Source organism: Rhineura floridana, chromosome 2 (genome assembly GCF_030035675.1).
Source record: "Rhineura floridana isolate rRhiFlo1 chromosome 2, rRhiFlo1.hap2, whole genome shotgun sequence".
Classification (NCBI taxonomy): Eukaryota; Metazoa; Chordata; class Lepidosauria; order Squamata; family Rhineuridae; genus Rhineura; species Rhineura floridana.
The window spans coordinates 3713274-3737813 of record NC_084481.1 but is presented as its reverse complement, the minus strand read 5'-3'; the positions used below and the strand labels follow the sequence as shown (position 1 = coordinate 3737813).

Genomic DNA, 24540 nt, shown 5'->3' with positions numbered 1-24540 from the left:
TGGAGCAGAGTGGTAAGCGGTGGTAACTCAGCCGAAGCTCTGCTCACGGCCGGAGTTCGATTCCAACGGAAGGAGGAAGTCGAATATCTGGTAAAAGGGGTCGAGGTCCACTCAGCCTTCCATCCATCCGTGGTCGGTAAAATGAGTACCCAGCATACGCTGGGGGGTAAAGAAAGGCCGGGGAAGGAACTGGCAATCCCACCCCATATATACGGTCTGCCTAGTAAACGTCGCAAGACGTCACCCTAAGAGTCAGAAACGACTCGCACTACAAGTGCGGGGACACCTTTACCTTTTAGAAACAACTTACCAACTTCCTGCTGCTGGGCATCAGCAATATAATAGCCTGAGAGTAAAAGACAAAAGATTGCTGCTAAGGGCAAATGTCGATGTTTCCTCATTTTGTTTGTTTGGTGAGCTGGCTAGTTTTTCAAAGCACCAGTTTTTAGATCTGAAAAGAAACAGAGGTGCTGTCAGAGACATTCCTATAGAAATAAATCTACACAATGAAATCAATCTGTGAATGAAACCTATATATCATGATGATTTTCAGTTTGCTACTAATAGTGGTTTTCAATCATGTATAGGAAAAATAAGATTATGTTACCTTTACTGTAAAATATAACATATTTATTTATTCATGGGTGACAGTCTAAATTTGTTACTAACACAGGCAGATTCTATCACATCAGCCTCTTCTGGTAAGAGAAATACATAGGCTGAACCACCTTCCCATATAACCAGTTAGAGGTCTTTGGGAGAAAACTATATCACCTCAGAGCTCTGTTAATTTCCCAGTACCTTCCAACATATAATGTTAGAGAGAATCAAATCAGGGGAACAAAACCTCCTCTGGTCTTTACCTTCTTCAAGCATCCTGCTTCCTTTGAGCCTTGTGCTTATACAAAACAGCATGGTCCAGCTCCAAAGAGTGTAGCCCAAATATTAGCCCCATTCACCCACAGATTCTTGCAAACTATACTAGTATGAGGTATATCTGCTAAGGCCTGAAGCAGCATCAGGCCTCCTGCATGAGCATTCTAGATCCAAAGTTTATAAGGTTGTCCCCATCCCATGAACGCTGAGATACCTCATTCCAATTAGCAGAAAGTGTTCCAAAATGTCGACCTCTCTATGCCAATTATGATTAACTCAGCATGAAAGACAAGGAATTCTGAGCTTGTTAACAAAAAAGAACAACGTATTTTTGTAACAAAAGACAAACAATTGTAAAAAATTAACCCGTTGGAAATAAAGAGTTCCAGATCATTTAGAATCCAGAAACTCAGCAGTATCTGAGAAGTCAAATTAGCCAAAGACAACACATACAAATCTGATGATAATCGGTATGGAATGGATCCATTGATAATTTTTTGCAGAATGTATATAAAGGCTGGTTTGATGGAAATCAGGAATGGCAGTTCCAGCATCGTAAAGCCTTAACATCACTAGAGCAGTTTTATACTTAGAAATCAGTTAGGCACTCTGCTTATGCCCATTATATCAGAGAAAAACTACAGAGTAGGTTGACAAAGATGCAGGACTAGTCCTTAGCATGTGAATGATCAACTTGAACCCAGATACACTGTCTCCTCTCTTAGACCTACAGTGCCAATGCTACCTCTCCTTCTTGTTCCCTTCTCTAATCCTGGGCCACCACTGGTCACACTTTCAGCCCAGATGTTCAGCTAAGCAGTATTGTTCCACCTTCCCAGATTTTGCTGGATTACACCCCCCACAAAAACCACAGACAAAGTCAATGGGACCCAAAATCAATATAAGAAATCGTTCATGCTATTGATGAAAGCGAAAACACACAACAACAATGCATTAGAGTGCATATAAAATGAAAACATATTTTAACATATAACAGTGATACATAAGAACACATATAGAATATTCATATTGTGCCAAATAACTCTATATCTATTGAAACAAAATTCCACTGATTCTAGAATGAATGTAGAATTGTTGATGAGATCTCCGAATTATATCTTGTTTCATTACTTCATAAAAGCAAACAGAAATGAGGAATTTCTCATTGTTGGCAGTTGAAGGTAGTCCTCTGGTCTCTTATGTGTTTCTTCTAAAAACGTATTATTCCAAAAATCATTTGGAATTAGGATGTCAGGATACGTTAAGTCCTATGATGGTGTCCAGACCATTGGCTGGAATAGTGTTGGATCTGTTTCAATTATTGTGGCCTAAGGACATGGGCAATCTGCTTGAAAATGTGCACCCAACCACATGCCTTCTCAACCCTTGCCCTTCTTGGCTGATAAGTGCAAGCTATGCAGGCTTAACTGGGTGGGTTCAGGGAGTGCTTAAAGCCTCAATACGGAAGCGGATGGTACTATTGATGTTGAAGGAGGTGCCGGTACGGCCTCTCTTCAAGAGGACCTCCCTGGCCCCAGAAGTGTTAGGTAACTACAGCCTGGTTGCCAATATCCTCTTTTTGGGTTTAAGAAGGTAGTGGTGGTGGGGAACTTCAGACCTGTTTGTATGAAACTGAATATCTTGACTCATTTCAGTCTGGCTTCAGGTCACATGTGGGGACTAACATGGCTTTAGTCTCCTTGATCAATGACCTTTGTTGAGAGAGGGACATGGGGAGAACAGCCCTGTTAATTCTCCTTGATCTCTCCACAGCTTGTGATACCATTATCCATGGTATCCTGAGACGTCTGAGGAAGTTAAGAGTTGGAGACATGGGTTTGGAGTTCTCACAGCATTGGGTGACTGTTTTTACTCAGCAGTGACAAACTTTGTAGAATTAAATCGACAGCAAAAGTAAAGTAAAGGTGTCCCTGCACTTGTAGTGCGAGTAGTTTCCAACTCTTAGGGTGACGTCTTGCGATTATGTTATTTTTATGGTTTTTATGGATTTTCATCTATTTGCCTTTTTGTAAATTGCCTTGTGGCTTGTGCAAAGTGCATAAAAATTAATTAAATAAATAAGCAATCTAATGCAAGTCATTCCAGCAGCAGCACACACACCCCCAAAGTGGAGTTTGTGCCACTTTCTCAGTTCGATAACTGACGTATTGAAGCTCCTGGGGATCAATAAAAGCCAATTGAGGATTTCTGCTGGTTAAGGTACTTATGGTAATTTACATCAGATAATACTTTGATGCAGAAATGAATCCAAATGAACTAGTACTTATGCTTAGATTATGGGTCTTATATCCAAGTAATGTAGCTAGGTTGGCAGTATCAGACCCACCGAAGTCAATGGGTCTAAAGTCACCACACCCTCAAAGCATCTTTTGCAACCATGGGTTAAAATCATGATTTGTTATACTGATGTAACAAACTACTATGAATAGAACACTTCAATTTCATTATATCTGATTACTGATGTTTTCTGTGGAATACAGAGCTTATAATTGCTTTATAGAACTGAGCCACAGGCAAAACGAGTGTATTCATTTTGTCAGGCATTACATCCGATTTTAATAGTCTTCCGCAAGACATGAAGAGTAAATTACATTATTTCATCTGCATCCTTCCCTCCATTTAATTTCTGCCTATTTTTTGTTATTATCCATAATCTCTGACAATTTACCTTTTTGTTTTTTACAGAATAGTCTGTAAATAGTCTGAACAGTGTGAAAAGGAACAGTCTTTCTGTGATGTTGTAAAAGTTATCTAAAAGATCAGGGCAGCATTCAAGGAAGAAGAAAATCTTCCCCTCCTGAAACATACAATCTGCTTCTTTTTGTTGTTGCCCCAATTATTTTTTAGTACTGTATCTGCAAAAATATTTATCTGATCATTGTGCATTATTATAGTAGAGTACATGCAGGGGGTACATTCTTCTGTATAAATACATATAGAAAAGAAGCTAAGTTGGGGCGCAATACAACTCGCCTTTCCACCAGGCTAGAGTGAGTTGATGCCGCAGAGCCCAGGCTTTGCTGGTGGGCCGTCTGCCGTGGCTGAGCCATGGCACCACCAGGAGCCTTATAGTGCTTTGCTGGAGAGGACCAGCGGAAGCCCTGAAAATGGGGTGTTCCAGGGGCGTGGCAGGGGAGGAGCCACAAGGGACGACTTATGCGAGATCCTCCTCGCATTCAGACCCCTCCCCCGGGTCCTGATCCCCTGCAAACTCTTGCCTGCCAAAAGGCCAGCGCAGTAAAATAAAATTATTTATTCCCCATTGTGGCCTATGGGGAGTGCTTACTCCCAGGAGGCCTGTTTGTGGGAGCTGCAGCTTCCCAATAGGCTTATGTAAACGGCTCCCGACGGAGCCTACATTCAGCCAGGCCAGCAGCTCCAAGCAGAAGGATCCCGCTGACCTTTCTGCGAGCCCCTCCTCCACCAGCCCCTCTCCCGCCACCTCCCCAGCATTTAGATTGCTCTTTTGCACAGCAGCCCTTTTTTCTCCAGGTCTTGCCATCCTTGGTTTACTTTTATTTAGTTATTAAATTTATATCTCGCCCTTCCTCCCAGAAGGAGCCCAGGGCGGCAGCATTGTTGCCAGACTGCTGTATTCCACTCTTGTTGTTTTGTCTTCTCTGAGCTGCGGTGGAGTTTTTTGTTTTGTTTTTTGTTTGGCAATAACATACAAATTGCAGTGCCAGCCTGTCCAAGTGTGGACACACAATGCTCTGTTGATGCTTTTCGGGGCTACTGTGCACTTAATTAAAAGTTTTCTGTTCAGATATTCCACCTATTTTATTTCTTCCTGTTCTGCACAGTTGGGGGATCAGTGCTGAACTGCCCCTTCTGCAGTCAGCTTCCTATGACTGATATTGCTAGACCGTCACCAGTGTCACCAAGAGAGGGGAACAAGGAAGCTTATCCTCTTTGCTTCAGGAAGGTTGAGGAAAGGGCACAAGGTCCCAAGTTAGCATCCCCAATGCTTGCGTTGGATGCCTATTTGTGATATTAAATAAGAAGCATCATGAAGTGGTGTGTGTGTGTGCATTTTCTGAAGATAGAGAGGGGAGCCCCATCTGATGTTGAGTTGCCCCCTTGGGTACCCTGCCAACACCCTGCTACCTACCATCCTGACATTGGGAACCCTGATTCCACACATTTAGAATCTCTCTTCAGACACTGGAGAGTGGAGAGGGCAGGAGCTCCACTTGTGGCCTCATGGCTCTTACTCAATGTCTGCCCTCACATATTCTTTTAAATGCCAGAATATGCCTGCAAAGTGAGGAGAAAGTGAAGTGGAGTTGTATGCAGAGTTGCAGTGCAATCATTCACTAGTGGAACCCAGGTGAAGTCTCAAGCTGTGCTTTCAAGATGTGACATGGCAGTAATCTAGTTGCCTGAGGTGGCAGACTTGTATCTGGGCTATACTACTCTAGGCTACAGATGGGAGATTCCCATGACAGAATGCATCTCCATACAAAATGATGCCCTACCCAAATTAGTATGTCAAGAAAAACACTAAACTAGAACTCTCCTAATTCTCTCTGTGGAAGAATTTTCCTATGGTAGAGCATTCTGTCACACGAGTCTTTACCTGAAATTAGGGATGGGGGAGAAATTCAACTAAGATCTCATGTAAAGCTGAATCTATCGAATCCACATTTCCCAAAACAATATGAGAACTCAAACACAACCACCCTTCGAAATTTGCACATCTCCGAATTGTGTGATGCAGTTCTTCAACCAAGCGATGCTTACAAAAATCCATGTATTTGGGGAAAATGTGCACAAAAAGGAATATATTAGTGAAAATGACATACAGAAATGCATTATATTAGGAGAAATTGTGTTCATTAGTCAAAACTGCATACAAAAATGTGTTTTTCAGCATTTTAGTGTGAATTTCTGCTAACACACACTAAAATGCTGGAGAATTTTCATGAGGATTTTTTAAAAAATTGCAAAGTGCTGCAGAAATGTGGAGAATTGAATTTAAGATTGGAAAAATGAAACTGAGACAACCAAAATTGACAGATCTTTCCATCCCCACCTGCAGTCTGAAGTGGTACAGTCCAGACAGAAATTTACTACAAAACAACAACAAAAATGTTTTTTCTTTCTATTCTTTCTAGGCTGCAACCCTACCTTCCTGTTCATCTGCTCCCACAGGTGATACATGCCCTGGTCTCCTCTCGCTTAGACTACTGTAATGCGCTCTACGTGGGGTTACCCCTGAAAACGGTCCGGAAGTTACAGCTGGTACAGAATGCGGCAGTCCGCTTGATCAAGCACAGCCGTCACCGTGACCATGTCACGCCAGTGTTAATAGATCTTCACTGGTTACCAGTTGTCTACCGGGCCCAATTCAAGGTGTTGGTGTTGACCTTTAAAACCCTATACGGTTTCGGCCCAGTTTATCTGAAGGAGCGCCTCCAGAATCACCAGTTATGCCGCCCGACGAGATCAGCCTCACAAGACCTTCTCTCGGTTCCACCGGTTAAAACAGCCAGGCTGGTGCGGACCAGAGAGAGGGCATTTTCGGTTGTGGCCCCCACCCTCTGGAATTCCCTTCCTCTGGATCTCCAACATGCTCCCTCCCTGATGGGTTTTCGCCAAGCCTTAAAAACCTGGCTATTCAGGCGGGCCTATGGAATCGGGGAGGATTAATTTTTATGAGGTTTTAACTGGAATTGGTTTTAAATTGATTATGATTATGTTTGCTGGTATATTATGTTGTATATTATGTACTGCTTTTATTATTGTAAGTCGCCTAGAGTGTCCACTAACCTGGACAGATAGGCGACCAACAAATAAAATTTATTATTATTATTATTATTATGAATTCCCCTAGAAGTTATATCGGGGGGAACAGCTGGTATAGCACAGTGGGGAGGAGAGCCTGGCTGGGAGCCCAGTCTGTGAGTTCAAATCCCCGCTCGTGTCTCCTGGGTGTCAAGGGCCAGCTAAAGATCACCCCACAGTGAGTGGCTCAGGGGTTACACGCCCTGACACCTGTGCAGCCATGGGCAAGTTGCATAGTTCCAAGGAGCCCAGTTGCCCCCCAGCTGGCAGTTGCGGACAAGGAAGAGGCTGGTTTGTGCCACTGTGGCAAGCTGAGCAGGCCCTAGCCATCCAGGGAAGACTAGCCTCAGAGGGAGGCAATGGTAAACCCACTCTGAATACCGCTTACCACAGCCTTTCCCAACCAGTGTGCCTCCAGATGTTGTTGGACCACAATTCCCATCTTTCCTGACCATTGGCAATGCTGGCTGAGGCTGATGGGAGTTGTGGTCCAACAACATCTGGAGGCACACTGGTTGGGAAAGGCTGGCTTACCATGGAAAACCTATTCACAGGGTAGCCATAAGTCGGGATCGACTTGAAGGTAGTCCATTTCCATTTTATATCGGGGGAGGGGGTCCTTACTCTCATCCACATTATAGAACTGCTCTGCTAACATATTTGTTTGTTTATGTATCTACTGTTCTCACAAAACTTTCTGATACTTAGCGTCTCAATTTGTATATATTATATATACATCTTACGATAAAAACGTAAGGCGGTAATTCATTGTTGTTCAATGAAATTCGTAACTAATTTAAGTTCATTAATTTCAATGGCTTTACTCTTTGTAGGACTTAGCTGAATACAACACAAGAGAACAGAAATGCTTGCTCAAAACAATCCTCTCATTTTTAAAATAGGTAATACACGTCTGCAGTCACAATGAATTATACATACACTAGTTTTTCTACATGCGTTCACAAGCAGGTAGGATAAAGGTTAAAGAATTTGGGCTGCAATACAGGACACACTTACCTGTGAGTAAATCCCACTGACTCCATTGGGGTTTACTTATGAGGAGACATGTCTAAAATGTGCTCTCAGAACATTAATTTCGTTTTTCCTTTTTTTTTGTTCACAAATGTTTGTCCTACTCAGAGTAGACCACTGAAGTTGATAGGGATAATTAACTTAGGCTGCAATCCAATACACACTTACCTGCAACTAAGTCCCATTGAACCTAATGGAGCTTACTTCTGAGTAGACATGTACTGGATTGCCGCCTTAGTTACATCAATTTCCATGGGTTTACTTTGAGTAAAACTTAGTTGGATGCAGCCCAAAGGGTGTATTGGGAACTGAGGAAGTTCGGGTTCATGGGGAAATAGAGGTAACATGTTCAGGAATAAAAACTAGAAGTGGATAAATAAGAAATGAAACACTTGAAAAATGGCCCTTTCCTCCAGATTGCTGAAAGACGTGCATGCAGGGCTGTTCCCTTCCTTCCTTTTCCCATTTCAAGCAGCATTTGAGAGGGGGGCAAATCTGCTTGGCTTGTAGACTCTTTTCTGTAGGCACTCCTCTCCATAACTGTTTGAAAGTATTTGCAGCCCAACCAAACGCCCTCCTCCGATGACTCTTTAATTACTGTATACAAATATGGCAATGAAAGGAGTTTTTTCTCCTTTGAAGGAGAACATATACGCAGCTGGAACTCGTGTGATGCCGCTGTCTCAAAAGAACAGTTTTGAGGGGGTTGGGGGAATGTTCTTCCGTTAAGATCCAAGAATGTCGCTGAAGAATACATCACACAAACACATGCATTGCTGCAGCGCCAATAAACTCAGATGTGCAAAGCGATGGATGTGGAGTTTCACAGGGAGAGAATGCTACAATTCAGGTCGGAGTCCATATGGTGGGGGTTGCTCCAACGCAAAAAGGCTGTAACGACAGGAATTGCAGTGCAAGAGTCAGCCCAAGCCTCCCCATTGCTATCCACTGGACATCACGCCAGCTGTGTTCTCTGCAAGCTGTGGGAGGGAAGATTCTGCTGGAGCTTAATCTTGGCAGGAGATCAAGACTGCCTCCAGACCAGCCCTTTTCACACATTTCAGTCCAGTTTAGTTTTGCTCCTCATTGTCTCAGAGACAATGTTCACATGTTCTATGTATATCCATGTTTTCATCTCCCAGAATTGCGGGCTCACCGTTTTTTAAATTTATTTAACAAACGCTGGTCTTGCATAGTTTCACTCATACTCTCTCCACTTTATATTTAGTTTGTTAAAAAAAATCATATAGGATCAAAAGACTTGCCACTGGTTATAAAGAAAACAGCAGATAAAATGAACAAGATGTCAACCTAAGTGAAACATCTGTTTGGCCACGGTGGGAAACAGGATGCTGAACTAGACAGGCCTTTCTAGCAGGGCGCCTCTTGGGTTTGTACCCAAATTTGCACTGCAACGTGACTAAAACTGTCTAGGCGCACTGCCTATGTGGTTCCCAACCCAGCAGGGGATTTCTACCACAGAAACAGTTTCTGTATGTCGATTTCTTTATTGGGTTGGAGTAGGTTGGATACTTTTATCCTTATCTTTCCAACACCCACTGAATTGGACAGAATTATATTTGTGCGTGAATGAAATAATCCTGTTGACTTTAGTGGAGATTCAAAGTCAACACAGGCTGTGAATAAGCCCTTTTAGTGCCTGTTGTAGGGTGACTTTCTCTCGGTAACTGAGTGACGTTTCAACATCTCAGTTTTGCTCCCATCTGCTGGAAGCTTGGCAGTTTAGAATCATATGTACTAGTAGCCAAAGAGAGAATTTATATCAGTAGGCAGGGAGGGAACCTCAAAGTTCACAGGAGTAGAAAAACAAAAGAAAAAATCAAAAACTATGGAAGGGGCAGAGCTTGGAAAAGTTACTTTTTTGAACTACAACTCCCATCAGCCCCAGCCAGCATAGCCACTGGATTGGGCTGATGGAAGTTGTAGTTCAAAAAAGTAACTTTTCCAAGCTCTGGGAAGGGGGCTCCTCAAAATAGCCCAATGAGGGCTGAGCATGTTCAGTGGCCACAGAATGCTTGCTGACTGTTGAAAAGGAGAACTAAAAACACAAGGGGGAAGGGAAATGGCATGGAGGATCCTGGAAGAGGGCATGGCAGGCTGGCTGGCTAGAGTCTTGAACAGAGGCACTCCACATTTTGTTGGAGGCCCAACTTGTTTATATTAATCTGTTTAAGCAAAATTGTAGTGCTCTTCCAAATGCAAGACAGCATTAAAGAAAAATACTGATAACCTTTATATGAGTAGTTTTATGGTATTTTCATATTTAAGCAATGCCCAAACATGTTTGTTTGTTTTTAAAGTGCTCACGATGGAGGAGCTTCCCAAATTCTAAAATTAACTAGAGGTGGAAAAGGAGATTATGGAATAATTAGAAACTAGGTACAAGCATCCTTCTGTATAAGACGATCATGAAATCAATGCAAAGGGCTTAATCCACCCAAAGTTAATTTTTTTCCTTTGGTTTCAATGGGAGAGACTGACATTGCAGTCCTAACCCCTGATCAGTGCTTAGGCCCCTAGCAGTGCTTAACAGTCCTAATCCTGATCTACCTAGTATGGGATTTAGGATGCGGTAGAGGGGTCCCCCAGCTGCACTCCACCAGGCTCTGCCAGTTGGGGGACCAGCCTCTATCACCAAAGAGGTTGTTGTTGCATCTGCTGAAAGAGCATGATGGGGCACATGCTAGTGCTGGTAGTGTTTCCGCCAGTGGTAGCTATTGTAAAACCCTGAAATGGAGGGGAGGGATGCAGCAGGGTCCAAATTTGGCCCATTTCTTGGTGAAGGGCCAGGCTAAAGCTGTCACCTTGAAAATAGCGTAACCAATCACCTCACCTTCCACTCTGGCTGGTGTGAGGAGTAGGTTCCACTCCTCCCTTCCGCCCTGCTGCTCCCAGCCAGAGATGGGGTTGCTCTAGAGACAGGGTAAGTGATTGCTCGCTTATTTAGTCAGTAGGAATGGAACATTTCGCATTTTATTTGATGGTCTTGACGTCTTTTGGAATTTTTGTTATCTAAGAATGGAAAAAGAGGCCTGCTGGATCAGACAGATAGACCTACTCCAACATCTTGTTTTCCACTTGTACAGGCAACTGGATGCTTCCCGCAAGCCCACATGTAGAACAGAAGGCAACAGACATTTCAAGCTGCTGCTTCCAAGCAGCAGGTACCCAAACGCTTTAGTCCTTCATAGGGAAGGAGCTCCAACCACCTGACTATTTGGGTTGCCCTTTTCTGCAACTTTTACAACACCTTTTTGAGACGGGATGACCAGCAATGTACATGATACTCTAAATAGGGCCAAACACCATGTTATGTGGTGCATTATGATGTTTAACAGTTTTAGTTTCAATCCCTTTAGTAATGGTCCCTAGCATGAAATTTGCCTACCCCCCTCTGCCTCACGCCTGCTGCCTACTGTGTTGACATTTTCACTGATCTGTCCGCCATGAGCCAAGAGCATGCTAGTTTGATCTTGGGTTAGTCAAGTGACAGAAGTGATGCTGCCTAAAACAATCAGGTCCCTTTCCCAGCCATGTGGATTTCTCCCAAGGTCAGCTCCAACTTAAGAATATACTAAGAGGTGTGCTGGATCAAAACAAGGGACCTTCAAATCCAGAGATCTATTTCCAAAGTGGCCATCACTGCTGGAAAGCAGTCATGCTCCCTTATGGTTTAGGCCCAGAATCTGGTATCCAACTACTGGCATTCAGAAATACACTCTGATGTGGGCAAGAGATAATTGTCATCGTTCGTCAACTGTACACTCATCTCATGCTGTTTTGCTGAAAACTGCAAAGTGTCTACATGAAAGTCAGTGGAGCACAAGGCTCAATTCCTACTTTGGCTCAGTTTTCTCCCAAAAAAGGGTCTATGACCCTCCTGGGGAACATGAAGTAGAAGGGGCAGAATTGGAGCTTGAGATTGATAGACAAACGGTCAAGGAATGCCTAATCACAGGGCCCAATAAACTGCATCCTAGAGTACTGAAGGAACTGGATGAAGAACTCTCAGAACCGCTGTCTATTATCTTTGCGAAATCGTGGAGGATGGGTGAAGTGCCGGATGACTGGAGGAGAGCTAATGTTGTCCCTATCTTCAAAAAGGGCAAGAAGGAGGAACTGGGGTACTACAGACCAGTCAGCCTAACATCAATCCCTGGAAAAACTCTGGAGCAGATTATAAAGCAGTCAATCTGTAAGCACCCTGAAAACAATGCAGTGATTTCTAGGAGCCAACATGGATTTATGAAGAACAAATCCTGCCAAACTAATCATCTCACGTTTTTTGATCAGGTAACCTCCCTTGTAGACTGTGGGAATGCTGTGGACATAATATATCTCCAGAATCGTACTAAAAGAGTGCTTATCAGTTGGGAATGCTTTGATTTGGATTCCTGCATTGAGCAGGGGATTGGACTTGATGGCTTTATAGGGCCCTTCCAACTCTTACTATTCTATGATTCTATGCTTCTGCATACAACTGAGCATTGGATTTGGACTGAGAGGAAGTCAGAGGGGGCAGTCTTATTTAATTATTTGGCTACATCTCTATACAAAGGATGCAGCACAGTGCTGGACCCAACACGTGGACCCTGTGATGCAACCAAGTGGACAGCTAAAAACAAAAGTACACTCTGGCTGGATTAGGCCAAGGTGGGTCCAGTAGTAGCCAGCCAGATGCCATCAGAAAACCTATAGGCAGCCCTTTTCTACTGTAGGTCCCCAGCTACTGGCATTCAGAAATACACTTCCTCTGAGTACAGAGGTACCATTGAGCTATCATTGCTTATAGTCATCACTGACCTTATCCTATATCAATTTGCTTAATTGCCTTTTAGAACCATCTAAGGAACAGTCATTAGTACCACATTTTGTGGCAGGAAATTCCATTGAGAAGGCATTCACAACAGTGGCACCCTGACTCCGGAATGCCCTCTCCTCTCACGTGTGATCAGCACCAATGCTAGAGGAGTTTCAACGACAGGTAAAAATGTGGCTATTCAGCCAAGCATTTAGCTAAAGTAGTGCCCCTTCCTTGGCTGATGTAGTTATGTATACTGTTAATGTACTGTAAAACTTTATATTAAGCTGCATCTAAATGAAATATTGTTTTATTGCATTTTCATGTTGTTCCTTGCTATGGGATTATGTGACTAATGAAGAGTGGGTTATAAATAATTTAAATAAATATGTCTCATCCAAATGGTCAGTATCATCTGGGTAATTCTTAGTTGTGACCAGAGCAGGAGATATGTTACCTACAAAAGCTTCTGGGAATAAGTGTTCTGTCATGCAAGGAACAAGGTTTGCTGAAGCAGTAACTTGTCCCCCATTCTGGATAGTTCCTGGGCAAGTTACTTGGGGCATTTACTTAATCATGCAATAGATCTGCTTCCCATTCATTGCTAAGAGTAATTTATTCATTGCTACGAGTAGCTTTCTGGGAGAGTTTCTGGTATGCGAAGGGATATCAATCGTAAGCTATAATGCAAATGTTTGCTCACCAACCACACACAACCACAAACACTGCAGCATCAGGAACAGTTTTGTAACTAGTATTTAAAATTCTTACAAACAAAAGCTCTATTCTTTGTATGAGTGGGGCCTAAGAATTTAGGAGGAAGAATAATGTGACTGGAAATTCTGCAGTTAAAGCTATGAAGCAAAACCTTCCATACAATGCACCAGCACTGTTTCATTTTTCATCTTTATTATGTCTAGTTCTTACTGAGATGGTTAATTTGTGTCTGAGCTGTGTATCAGTTCAAACCAGGGCAATGCGCATGCGTCCATGCGTGCACACATGCACACTCTCTCATGACTGAATGCTCTTTTTGATCTCTGGGAGAACTAGGCTGATATTATCAGGAAGTGGAAAGGGGGAGGAGCCAAAATTTAAGTTTTTCAAATTCACACAGCAGTTCCTACACAAGGCTACGATCATGACTAATCTGGATGATTAAATCCTAGACCAGAAGAAATCTTCCCAGCCTTAAACAAACCTCCTAAATCAGTGACTGCTTTATTGGATATTTGTCCACTGTGATATGAAACATCGCTGTGGGGGATCATACCCCACAGTCCACATCATAGCTTCTTGAATTAATCAATGACAAATGTTTCTCAGATAGTTTAATAATAATAATAATAATAACAACAACAACAACAACGACACCTGAATATTGATCAATTGTGGGTTTTTTACATAAAACCCTTAGAACTGAATGATGATGACATAGACTGCTGACAAGTGCCTATGGATAAGCATGCACAAAACAGTAATTCAGAATAAATAATTTGCTCAAAGGGACAAAAAAGGTACTACAACAACACTTTTCAACAGCTTTTACAGTTCCATGCATAGTATGAATGGAATCTGGATTACTGCAATCCTCAAATTTCATTGTTTTAATTTGCAAGTTTCTAGGCTTCATTATAAAGATATATGATTATTTTATTCAGATTTGCAGCTTCCCCATTCTGAAAGCTTAAGGAACATGGCAATACTTACAAACAGATACATTTTTCTAATAAAAGTAGATTAAAATAGCAACCCTAGCTCTTCCAGCATCCTTAACCCCATCCACCAAAAGCCAGACTAAAGTCTCACATCTCATCTGAGAAATAGTTATGCTTAAGCTTATCCTACTTAGGAAAGTACTCTCAGGTGGTCGTTTAGATTGCAACGGAATACAAACCAGAAAGAGATCCAATAAAAATCTAACCCAAAGTGTTCAAACAAGATTTAATTAAAATTAGGCAGGCACTGTCCTAATCGAGATTTATTTATTTATTTATTTCATTTCATTGTCCATAGGTCTGCTGCAACACACTGTACAGGGACAAAATCCATAAGCGGTCAACTGCCTGATCACTAAGAGCAGCTCTGTGAGGGTACAAGCTTGGTACCTGTCCAATATCAGATCACTATGTGGAATGGGATCTCAGTGTAGCTCCTCACTATAGATTCATTCACAGCATCAAACTACATATGGATGAAGAGATCTGTAATTAGATGTCCCACTCCCAACGTGTAAAAGCAGCACAAGGGACTTTGTTTGGATCAATGGTGGCCCTGAGGGGTGGGATGAGTATAATATTCCTGTCATCACGTTCCCAGTCTAAATTACAAAGAGAGAGTGCGAGAGAGCGCACAAGATGTGTCTACTATTATCTCTGCAAGACAAAAACAGAGATACCTGTAATCCCCACCCCTGACTAAGCTAATACCAGTTTCACCGTGCAATTCGAATTGGAAAACCAGCACAGGGGAAAAGGGTTAAACTCACCCTAACCCCCGCTCCGCCCTCGGTTTACTTACCGGGCCACGGGGCGAGATTTGCAGCCTGGAGTGAAGCCCAGCAGCCATCAACGAAGAGGGCAGGCGTGCCTGAACTGGCATGACGTCATCAAGGCGCACCTCAGAGGACGAGCAGCCGGGCCTATTTAAGCTCGCGCCGGCTCCTCCTCTCCCTCTTCTTTATTTGGCACCCACCCTACCCTCCCTCTGCTGCAGTGTGATTAATTTGGTCGCTTCGGGGCCGACTAGGAATTATTGGCTTGCCTGCGCCTTTAGCCGGCGGGTTTCTTTTGCCTATTCCACACTGTGGTTAGCGGTGAGGGTGCTCAGGGTTAGCATGGGGGTTGTTCTGTGTTTATTAGGTTGATTTGCTGTTTGACTTAATATTTTAATTGGTCGCTTTATGGCAAGGAAGTGCAGAAAGGTTAAGGGTGAAGGGCAGCTAGGTGACACCTTTAGGCACCTTTGGAAGTGATAGGCGATTCTGGAGGCCTGCAGCTCAGGGCTGTACGGCCCGAGGGCAGGATACGGGTCGCCTTTGGGGCTAACAGGTCTCATCCACTCGGAGTTTCAGGGCACCGGGGGAAGGCGGTGACGCCTTTTGGCCTTCCTACACACCACATGGGTGTGGTCAAGGCAGGGGGTTGGCAGATTGGCACCCCCTTGCCTGGCAGGGGTTGAATCGCCCCAATAGCTGCAAGCAGGCTTTGTCTGACTCACCAAGATAATCCCGCACTTATGTTCCCCTCTGCAGGTTCATTATTCTGATATGGATTTGGTTAATAAAGTGGCCCGTTATTTAACCCAATGCATATTGTGTCTGTGTCTTACTTCACCCCTGGGCCTCAATCCAAGCCTTCCTGTTCTAATTCAGTCCAGACCACCAGTAAAACTTAAAACATTGGGAGACCCATTGTCAAGGGCTTCACTCAGAAGCTCGTTATCATAACAATCAGATATTCAAAAACTGAGATTAATATAACAATACTGCTTTATATCCTTTGTACAATTTGTCAGTTTCATAGTGTTGTGTTCAAATTGAAACCCCTGTGTTAATAAAACTATAATTCACCGGTCTTACCTAAACCAGCTTAGGCTTCATGAGAAATAGAACCAGAGTGGCATTTATCTGACTTTCGGTATAAAATGTAGATTTATTTCCTTGTGACCTGACCCTTACCAACATTCCAGTGGCTCACATAATAAAAGCCGGATTACGCTGGAGACTCCCCTACTATGTATTTCATACCGTATATATGCTTATGGCTTTGCTTATTACTGTCTAAATGTTTCACACAGAAATGTCAAAGACTGCTTTATTGTCCCTCATAGCTCTCGAGCTGTATCCCTCCCTTTTGATATGCAAGACGAAATGATACCATGTCTGTGTTTAAGTTAGAGGGCGCCCGGTTGCAATTGAACCTCCTCTTCCCATGCGCCTTTGTCCGTTCCTGCATAGTGCTTATCTCAAGGACATGTGAAATATGTAGACAAGTTGACAAGTGCAATGTTTCCACTTTTGTTCTTCTCCTGTACCCCTTTTGTTTCTCACATACGTCCTAAAGCTAGGGCAGTTAGCAATTGTTTCTTTATGTTTTATGACGTGAACATGATACTGTAAATTTCGGGGTAAACCTATATAAACCCCCATCTATCAATAAACGCGGTTCCCATGCTCACCTGCTTTGGCTTGTAAGTATTGGGTCCCCTTTGCAAAGGCTTTGTTTTGTGTTGTTTGATCTCTGATAGTGGGTTCATTTATTACTCAGCTCCGCACTCTCCCGGGGTGTAATAAGTAAGCTGGGGTAACAGGACAGCTTGCGTGTTGGGTTTGGATCTAACAATTGGGGGCTCGTCCGGGATCCCTTGTGCGGACCCCCTTTTTGCCATTGCACCCCTTAAATTGATAACAGGCGCCACGAGGATTTCCTCGGTTATCAACGCGAGCGGGCGGCTTTGACAGTTCGGGGATAAAGCACAGTTGAGGAAAAACCCGCTATCAGACGTCATGGGAAATACAGAGGGTGTGCCGGTCAAGGACAGCCCTTTGGGAATTATGTGTATGCTGTGGCAAGAGGAAGAGTTGCCAGTGAGGAGGAGAGGTTTAAAAAAGAAAAAAATGATACAGCTCTGTGAGGAGGAATGGCCGCGGATGACTGCAGTATCGGTGCCGGCTGAACGGTGGCCGAGGGGTGGGTCCTTTGAAACCGTTCCGTTGTTGGGATTGCGGAGACGGATTGGGGATACCCACCCAGACCAATTGGAATTTTGGCTCCTATAGAAAATAGGGTCACAAAAATGGGACAGTCTTACTTTGATGGCAATAAGAACTCTGTCCATTGAGGAACCCCCTCCTTCTTATTTTAATGACAATACGTCAAGTAAAAGAACGGTCCTGAGCCGATCTATAATACCTTCTGCTCCGGATCCGCTCCCAGCTCCCGGGAGCAGAAATCCCACTCCGGAGAAGAGGTTTCTTTCATGTGTGTCGGATGATGACACAGATGAAAGGGAAGAGGAGAAGGGTGCCTCAGGGGGTATGGACACGCGCCAGCGAACAAAAGAAAAGAAAAGGCAGGAGGCAGAAGCGTTAGAGATGCCATTACTTGTACATGATCAGCCGTACGTAGATGCCCGAGGGGGCATCCAGCGTACCGAAGTAGTTGAGCTAAAGAGCTGGTTGGAATGGGATTTAAAGGAATGGAGTAGGATGGCTGGAACTTTTGGTGAGCAGCCAAGGAGAATTAGAGAGTTGTTGGGCAGGTTGTTCGAAAGCCACAATCCAACATACTCGGATGTGGAACATTTGCTGAGAAGGGTTCTGACAGGTGAAGAACGTAGCAGGTTGTGGACGTTGGAGACTGCATGGGCTGCGGAGGCAGCGGGAAATAGAGCTTGGTCGGACCAAGCACGGATGGCTGCAGCGTGGGTAGCGGGAGACTGGACGCAGCCTCGCCGCGCCCAGCTGCAGACCGACAGGGATAGGCTGTTGACACACTTGGAGCGGATGTCACAGAAACCCCCCAACCAAGCTAAATTCATGGCAATAAAACAAGAAGCCAGTGAACCTCCCAGAAAATTCTGGTCGCGCTTGTTAGAGGGAGCACGTAGCTATACAAATCTGAACCCAGAAAACGTGTTGGATCACCCAACCCTCATTGCCAATTTCGTTCATCAAGCGCAGCCAGCGGTGAGGGATTATTTTCTGAATTTCAGACCCGGATGGGGGGGGGAAGCTGTGACAGTGATATTGGAAGTAGCGGATTTTGTGTGGGATAAGGACAGGGAGAAAAGGAAGGAAGAAGGAGAAAAAAGAGGACTTTGAAATGCTGGCTCTTGCTATAAGAGGCCAGCCACCAAATAGAGGATTTCGAGGTAGAGGCAGAGGTTTTCCGAGGGGGCCGAGAGCCGGAAATCAGAGAGGAAGAGGACAAACGAGGAGTCCATGGCAAGGAGATAGGGCTTGTTTTCAGTGCGGAGAGTACACACATTTCAAGAAAGACTGTCCGTGGAGGACAGGGAACGTGCAACACATTTCTAACAACCCTTCTTACACAGATTTCACAGGTGCGCAAGCGGATTACCCACCTCCACCCCCTCCCATTGTCCAACAGACGCCGGCTTCATGGGATCAGTACGGAGGGCGCCCAGCACACCAACAATGACTAACTGTGGAAAGGGAGGGGGCAGGATCCGGTCTGATGAATCTGATGTCTTTAGCAGGGATGTTTCTTTCTCTCTCTCTCCCAACTCAAGAACCCAGACTGTCCCTAAACGTGCAGGGACAAGCGGTGACCTTTCTGATAGATACGGGAGCTACATACTCCCTGATTAATGCAGCGCCAGAAAACTGGTTGAGTAAAGAAGTAAAAATGACAATGGGGGTAGATGGAAACCCCACGCCCATGTGCACAACACTACCGTTGCAAGTTAAATACAATGATAAAATGTTTAACCACGTTTTTCTCTACTCTGTTTCTTGTCCCATTTCCTTAATGGGACGTGACATGTTGTGTAAACTGGAGGCTACCTTAACCTGCACCCCTGAAGGGGTGGGCTTGCTGATGAGTGTATTAGGGGTGCCTGCGGGTAATACACTTAGACACAAACATGCAGGAGACGGTCTACCGGGAGACCTTGCTGACCTGCCATCTGACTTGTGGGGCACGGAAGATACAGACGTGGGACTATTGCGATCAGTAAGCCCCGTTCGAATTCAGGTAAAGACATCCCTCCCGCCACCAAACGTTGCCCAGTACCCTCTGTCATTAGAAGCAAGAGAAGGCATACGCCCCATAATAGAAGGCTTCATTGCAAAAGGAGTTATCCGGCCGCAGCGGACCCCCTGCAACACGCCAATACTACCAATAAAGAAACCTCCAAAGAAACCCGGAGATCCAGTCCGGTGGAGGTTTTGCCAAGACTTGAGGGCGGTAAACAGGTATGTGATCCCTTTGCACACTGTTGTTCCAGATCCAATAACAATTATCAGTCAGATTCCATGGGACGCGAAGTGGTTTACCGTGATTGATCTCAAAAATGCCTTTTTTAGCATTCCTCTCCACCCAGATTCGCAATATCTGTTCGGACTCGAATGGGACCAGCGCTCTTTCGTTTGGACCCGAATCCCACAGGGATACCGCGATAGTCCCGGGGTGTTTAGCCAATGCCTGAGGGACGATCTCGAAGGGTTCACCCCAAAAAGAGGTTCCGTGCTTGTTCTGTACGTTGATGATATTTTGATTACCAACGAGCACCAGGGGGCGCTGCGAGAAGACGGTAAGGCTTTTCTGTTATACTTGCATTCAAGGGGTCACAAAATAGACCCGAAGAAGATCCAGTGGCTATCAGAAAGAGTCAAATACTTGGGGTTTATCTTAACGCCAGAGGGGCGACAAATGGACCCGGGGCGTATTTCTACCATACAAAACTGCCCCCTTCCAAGAACAAAAAGGCAGTTAAGAGGGTTTCTGGGACTGATTGGGTTCTGTAGACCGTGGCTGCCATCATGTGGAGAATTGAGCAAGCCACTATATGCGCTTACTGCAAGCAAGGCTCCTGATCTGATACAATGGAGCCGGGACAACGAGAAGGCGTTTGAATTATTAAAGCAAAGCGTAGCCACGTCCATGTCCCTGAAACCGCCAAATTATGGGAAACCTTTTAATCTGTTTGTACATGAGAGATGTGGGGTGGCCAGTGGAGTTCTGACACAATTATACGGTCCCAGCCATTTCCCAGTGGCATTTTACTCTCAACAGATTGACAATGTAGCTCGTGGGACCCCCACATGCACGCGCACACTGACTGCGGCAGCCTTGTTGCTAACCAAAGTGAAAGGACTGACCCTCGGACACTCCACCACTGTATGGACCTCCCATGCCCTTTCGGCTTTGCTGCGAAAGGGTACCACACAGGTGTTTTCAGCACAAAGACAGCAACAGCTGGAAGCAGAGCTGCTAGAGGATCCAAATGTCAGATTTGAACGCTGTGGACCATTAAATCCAGCCACACTCTTACCCGATTTACCCCTGCCCCTCCCGGAGCATGACTGTGTGCAAGTCTTACAATCTACCTTACAGATCAGACCAGACTTGTCTGATGAGCCATTGCCAGAATCGGATATTATACTGTTTACAGATGGCAGCTCCTATTACCAAAATGGGGTAAGATATACAGGATTTGCGATAACAACACAGTGGGAGGTGGTGGAGGCGACAGCCCTCCCAGGACGATGGGGAGCGCAAGCAGCAGAGATTTATGCGCTGGCCAGAGCATGTCAATTGTCAGCAGGTAAGAAAGTGACTATTTTTACCGACAGCAGATATGCTTTTGGAGTTATACACTGTCACATTCATCTGTGGAAATACAGGGGGTTTACAACTGCAGGGGGCAAGCCTATCCAACACTTGGAGCTTGTGCAAAAACTGTTACAAACTATTCTTGATCCCTTACAGCTAGCAGTGGTGCATTGCAAGGCACATACTAAGGAACAGAACCCAGTGACTTTGGGAAATGCCCTGGCTGACCAGACTGCACGCCACGCAGCATTATTACCTATGAGTATGCCAACTCTGGCACTAGTGACCACTGCTTTTGTCCCGCCTGTATCTGTTTCAATACCCTCACAGGAAGTGAAGCAATGGACTGAACTAGGAGCGATCCTGAAACAACAACTATGGACCATGCCGGACGGCCGAGCATGTCTACCCAGAGCATTGTATCACGCAGCAGCAAAATGGTTCCATGACCATGGAGGCCATTACGGCATACTTGCCTTATCAGATTCGATCACACGTTTCTGGTATGCCCCTGGAATCCAACCCGTATGCGGCGCAATAGTGAAAGCATGCCACATTTGCCAAGCCAACGGACCAGCTTTACCAAACAGGGCCCCACAAGGGGGTAGACCCGTGCCGGCTGCACCTTTTACTCAGCTCCAAATCGACTTCGTTGATCTCCCTAAGGCGGAAGGAAAGAAACATCTTCTAGTCATGGTATGCCCTCTAACAGCATGGGTAGAGGCATTCCCAACCACAAACGCTACGGCAACAACGGTGGCCAAAATATTACTGAAAGAAGTAATACCGCGGTTCGGAATTCCAGAGGTAATAGACTCAGACCGAGGAACACACTTTACAGGACAGATTTTGACAAAAATTGAAGAAGGTCTGGGAATTAAACATGTGTTCCATACCGCTTACCATCCGCAATCATCCGGAGCAACGGAAAGACAGAACCGGGAAATTAAGACAGCGTTGGCTAAGTATACTCAGGAAACAGGCTTAAGGTGGCCTCAGGTACTCCCTCTCGTTCTTTTCCATTTGCGTACCCGCCCTACCCGGGCGTTAGGGCTTTCACCGTTCGAATTAGTATATGGCAGGCCTCCCACAAAAGGGGGGTGCTTGCCAAATGTGGAGGTTTCACTATTGGGGGGGGATCACATAACTGTATCCCAGTATCTTTCTTTGCAGACCAGGCTCCGGGAACTGTGGAAAACTGCCGGATCCACTAAGACGGTACCCCTTGAGGACCAGGTGCATCCATACAACCCCGGGGACTTTGTTTGGGCAAAGAAATTCGTGAGGGGCGATTCCTTGCAGCCAAGATACACGGGACCACATCAAGTCCTGTTGACTACACAAGCTGCTGTTTTCCTAGAAGGACGAAAGTCGTGGATACATCATTCCCACGTAAAGCCAGCTGTAGTAACGACACCGCCACCACCCCAGGTCCCCAAGATACGGTTGCAGAGGAACGAAGAAACCGGCCAGTGGCAGGCGGCACAATTCCCTTTCCAGAACGCAGACATTGAATAAGACATCAACACAGAAATGCTCCAACAAACAGAAAGGATGTCTATTTACTTATGGGGGATGACTGTGTTAGCTCGATATGCCTTACCCCTTTGCTGCCCCCCAAACGTGAAGATATGCAATGATAATGATTATTACTACCTGAAAGACTTTGGACGAACAATCCCAAAAACACGGGATTGCCCAGACCCTTTTCTTTACGATGTAAATCAGATAAAGGAAGGGATAGTGAAGGCTGACATAGCGGGACGGTTGTGTCATAAAACAGCCGTTATCTTGCAACATAATTATACTGGCCGCTGGGTAACGCATTGCACCCAGGCTGAAATCGAATGGCCTATTAGACTTGCACTTCGATGCTGGCAATATCGACATATGCCTAATTACGGCTGCCCTCCAGAGGTAGACATAACATCTATAAGTTCAGAATATAACATGCTTACTTTCCAGGTTAAATATGGAACAACCCAGCCCAAGATAGCAGAAAGACCAAAGTTTTGTGTAGGTATTGGAGAACCATCATGTTATGCATGGCTAAGAGATAAACTGGGCGCTCAGAAACCCATACAAGACAAGGTGACACAAGCTACACAAACCAGGAAAACATGGGGCGGGCTCAAACATAGAAACACTAAAAGAGGCGATGGATGGGACGGAAATACTTTTGTTGCCTTAATGGAAGAAACAGCTCCGGAAAAGGGCACCTGTTATGTTTGTGCACACACCCCACCGCACGGACAGGCGGGAGTCCCCTCGACGGGGGCCCCATTGCCGTTAAATGACTATCTCTCCTTCGCCTCACATTCCAGCTCACAGGAACTAGAAGGGGGGTTGGTTCTTAGTGGGCCCATCGCTAGATCAGTATGCGTAGGCAGCGGAAGCCAGCCAGCGGGAGGGATGTTATGCGATGGCTTAATTTACTCTACAAAACCAGGTAATTGGTCTTTTATAAATGAAACACGAAAAGCAGCGGGTTTAACGTGGCTTTCTATTTGGCAGCATTTGCTACACCTGACTTTTGCGGACCACCATTTAGTACCTTTCCTTACAGATCTAGTGGATCATCAAACCCCAGCTGGACTCTGGTGGCTTTGTGGGCACTCAGCGGTAAGGAAATTACCAGTAACGGGCTCCTGGACCTGTACTTTGGGAAGGGTAGTTCCAGGACTCCGGGTTTCCTCCACATTGCCTACTCTGCGTCGTCGTAACAAAAGAAGCACAGGGGAGGCAGTGCTGAGAGGTTTCTTTCCACAGTATGGCGCAGCCAAAACATACCAGGAGCTCATAGAATTGTCTCAAGCTTTTGAGCGTTTTATGAATGATTCGGCCATTGCCTTTTCGGATCTCACCAACGAACAAGGGCAAATTAGAACTGTAGTTCTCCAGAACCGGCTCGCCTTGGACTTTTTATTGAGCTCCCACGGGGGGGTCTGTTCGCTGATAGGGAGCGAATGTTGTACCCACATAACAGACAGTAAGGCTGACGTCATAAAACACATTAATGACATCGGAAATATATATCACGAAGTAGAGCACATAGAAAATTTTTCCTTGTTCTCGAGCTTCTCCAATTGGTTTTCAGCCTGGCCCAGTTGGCATAAGATCTTATTTTATATTGTTGTAATAGGTGCCTTGTTAATTTCAGTTTGTTGCTGTGTACAATGTATTCCCAATTTAATGCAACTGGCCTCTGCCTGCCTGAACCGACTCACAGTGTCCCTTTTCAAAAAACCACAGCCAACTTACATGGAATTGGCTTTGAGACCGGCTTGGCAATCCAAACAAGGTGATGCAGCTACCTGAGAGACTAACTAGTCTCTCAGGGCTGAAAGGGGGGATTGTTGTGTTCAAATTGAAACCCCTGTGTTAATAAAACTATAATTCACCGGTCTTACCTAAACCAGCTTAGGCTTCATGAGAAATAGAACCAGAGTGGCATTTATCTGACTTTCGGTATAAAATGTAGATTTATTTCCTTGTGACCTGACCCTTACCAACATTCCAGTGGCTCACATAATAAAAGCCGGATTACGCTGGAGACTCCCCTACTATGTATTTCATACCGTATATATGCTTATGGCTTTGCTTATTACTGTCTAAATGTTTCACACAGAAATGTCAAAGACTGCTTTATTGTCCCTCATAGCTCTCGAGCTGTATCCCTCCCTTTTGATATGCAAGACGAAA

At 44.8% G+C, this 24540-nt stretch overlaps 1 protein-coding gene across 10 annotated transcripts in view; it reads right to left on the bottom strand.

Moving 5' to 3' along the window:
* The window catches only part of COL6A3 (collagen type VI alpha 3 chain), a 151541-nt gene that overhangs the window by 115955 nt on the left and 11046 nt on the right, over nucleotides 1–24540 (bottom strand). For all 10 annotated transcript variants that reach the window (XM_061607642.1, XM_061607645.1, XM_061607643.1 and 7 more), the window contains exon 2: nucleotides 311–451. In XM_061607642.1, coding sequence (XP_061463626.1) covers nucleotides 311–401 — 91 coding nt within the window. In that variant the 5' untranslated portion in view covers nucleotides 402–451. The remainder of the gene's footprint in view (nucleotides 1–310; nucleotides 452–24540) is intronic.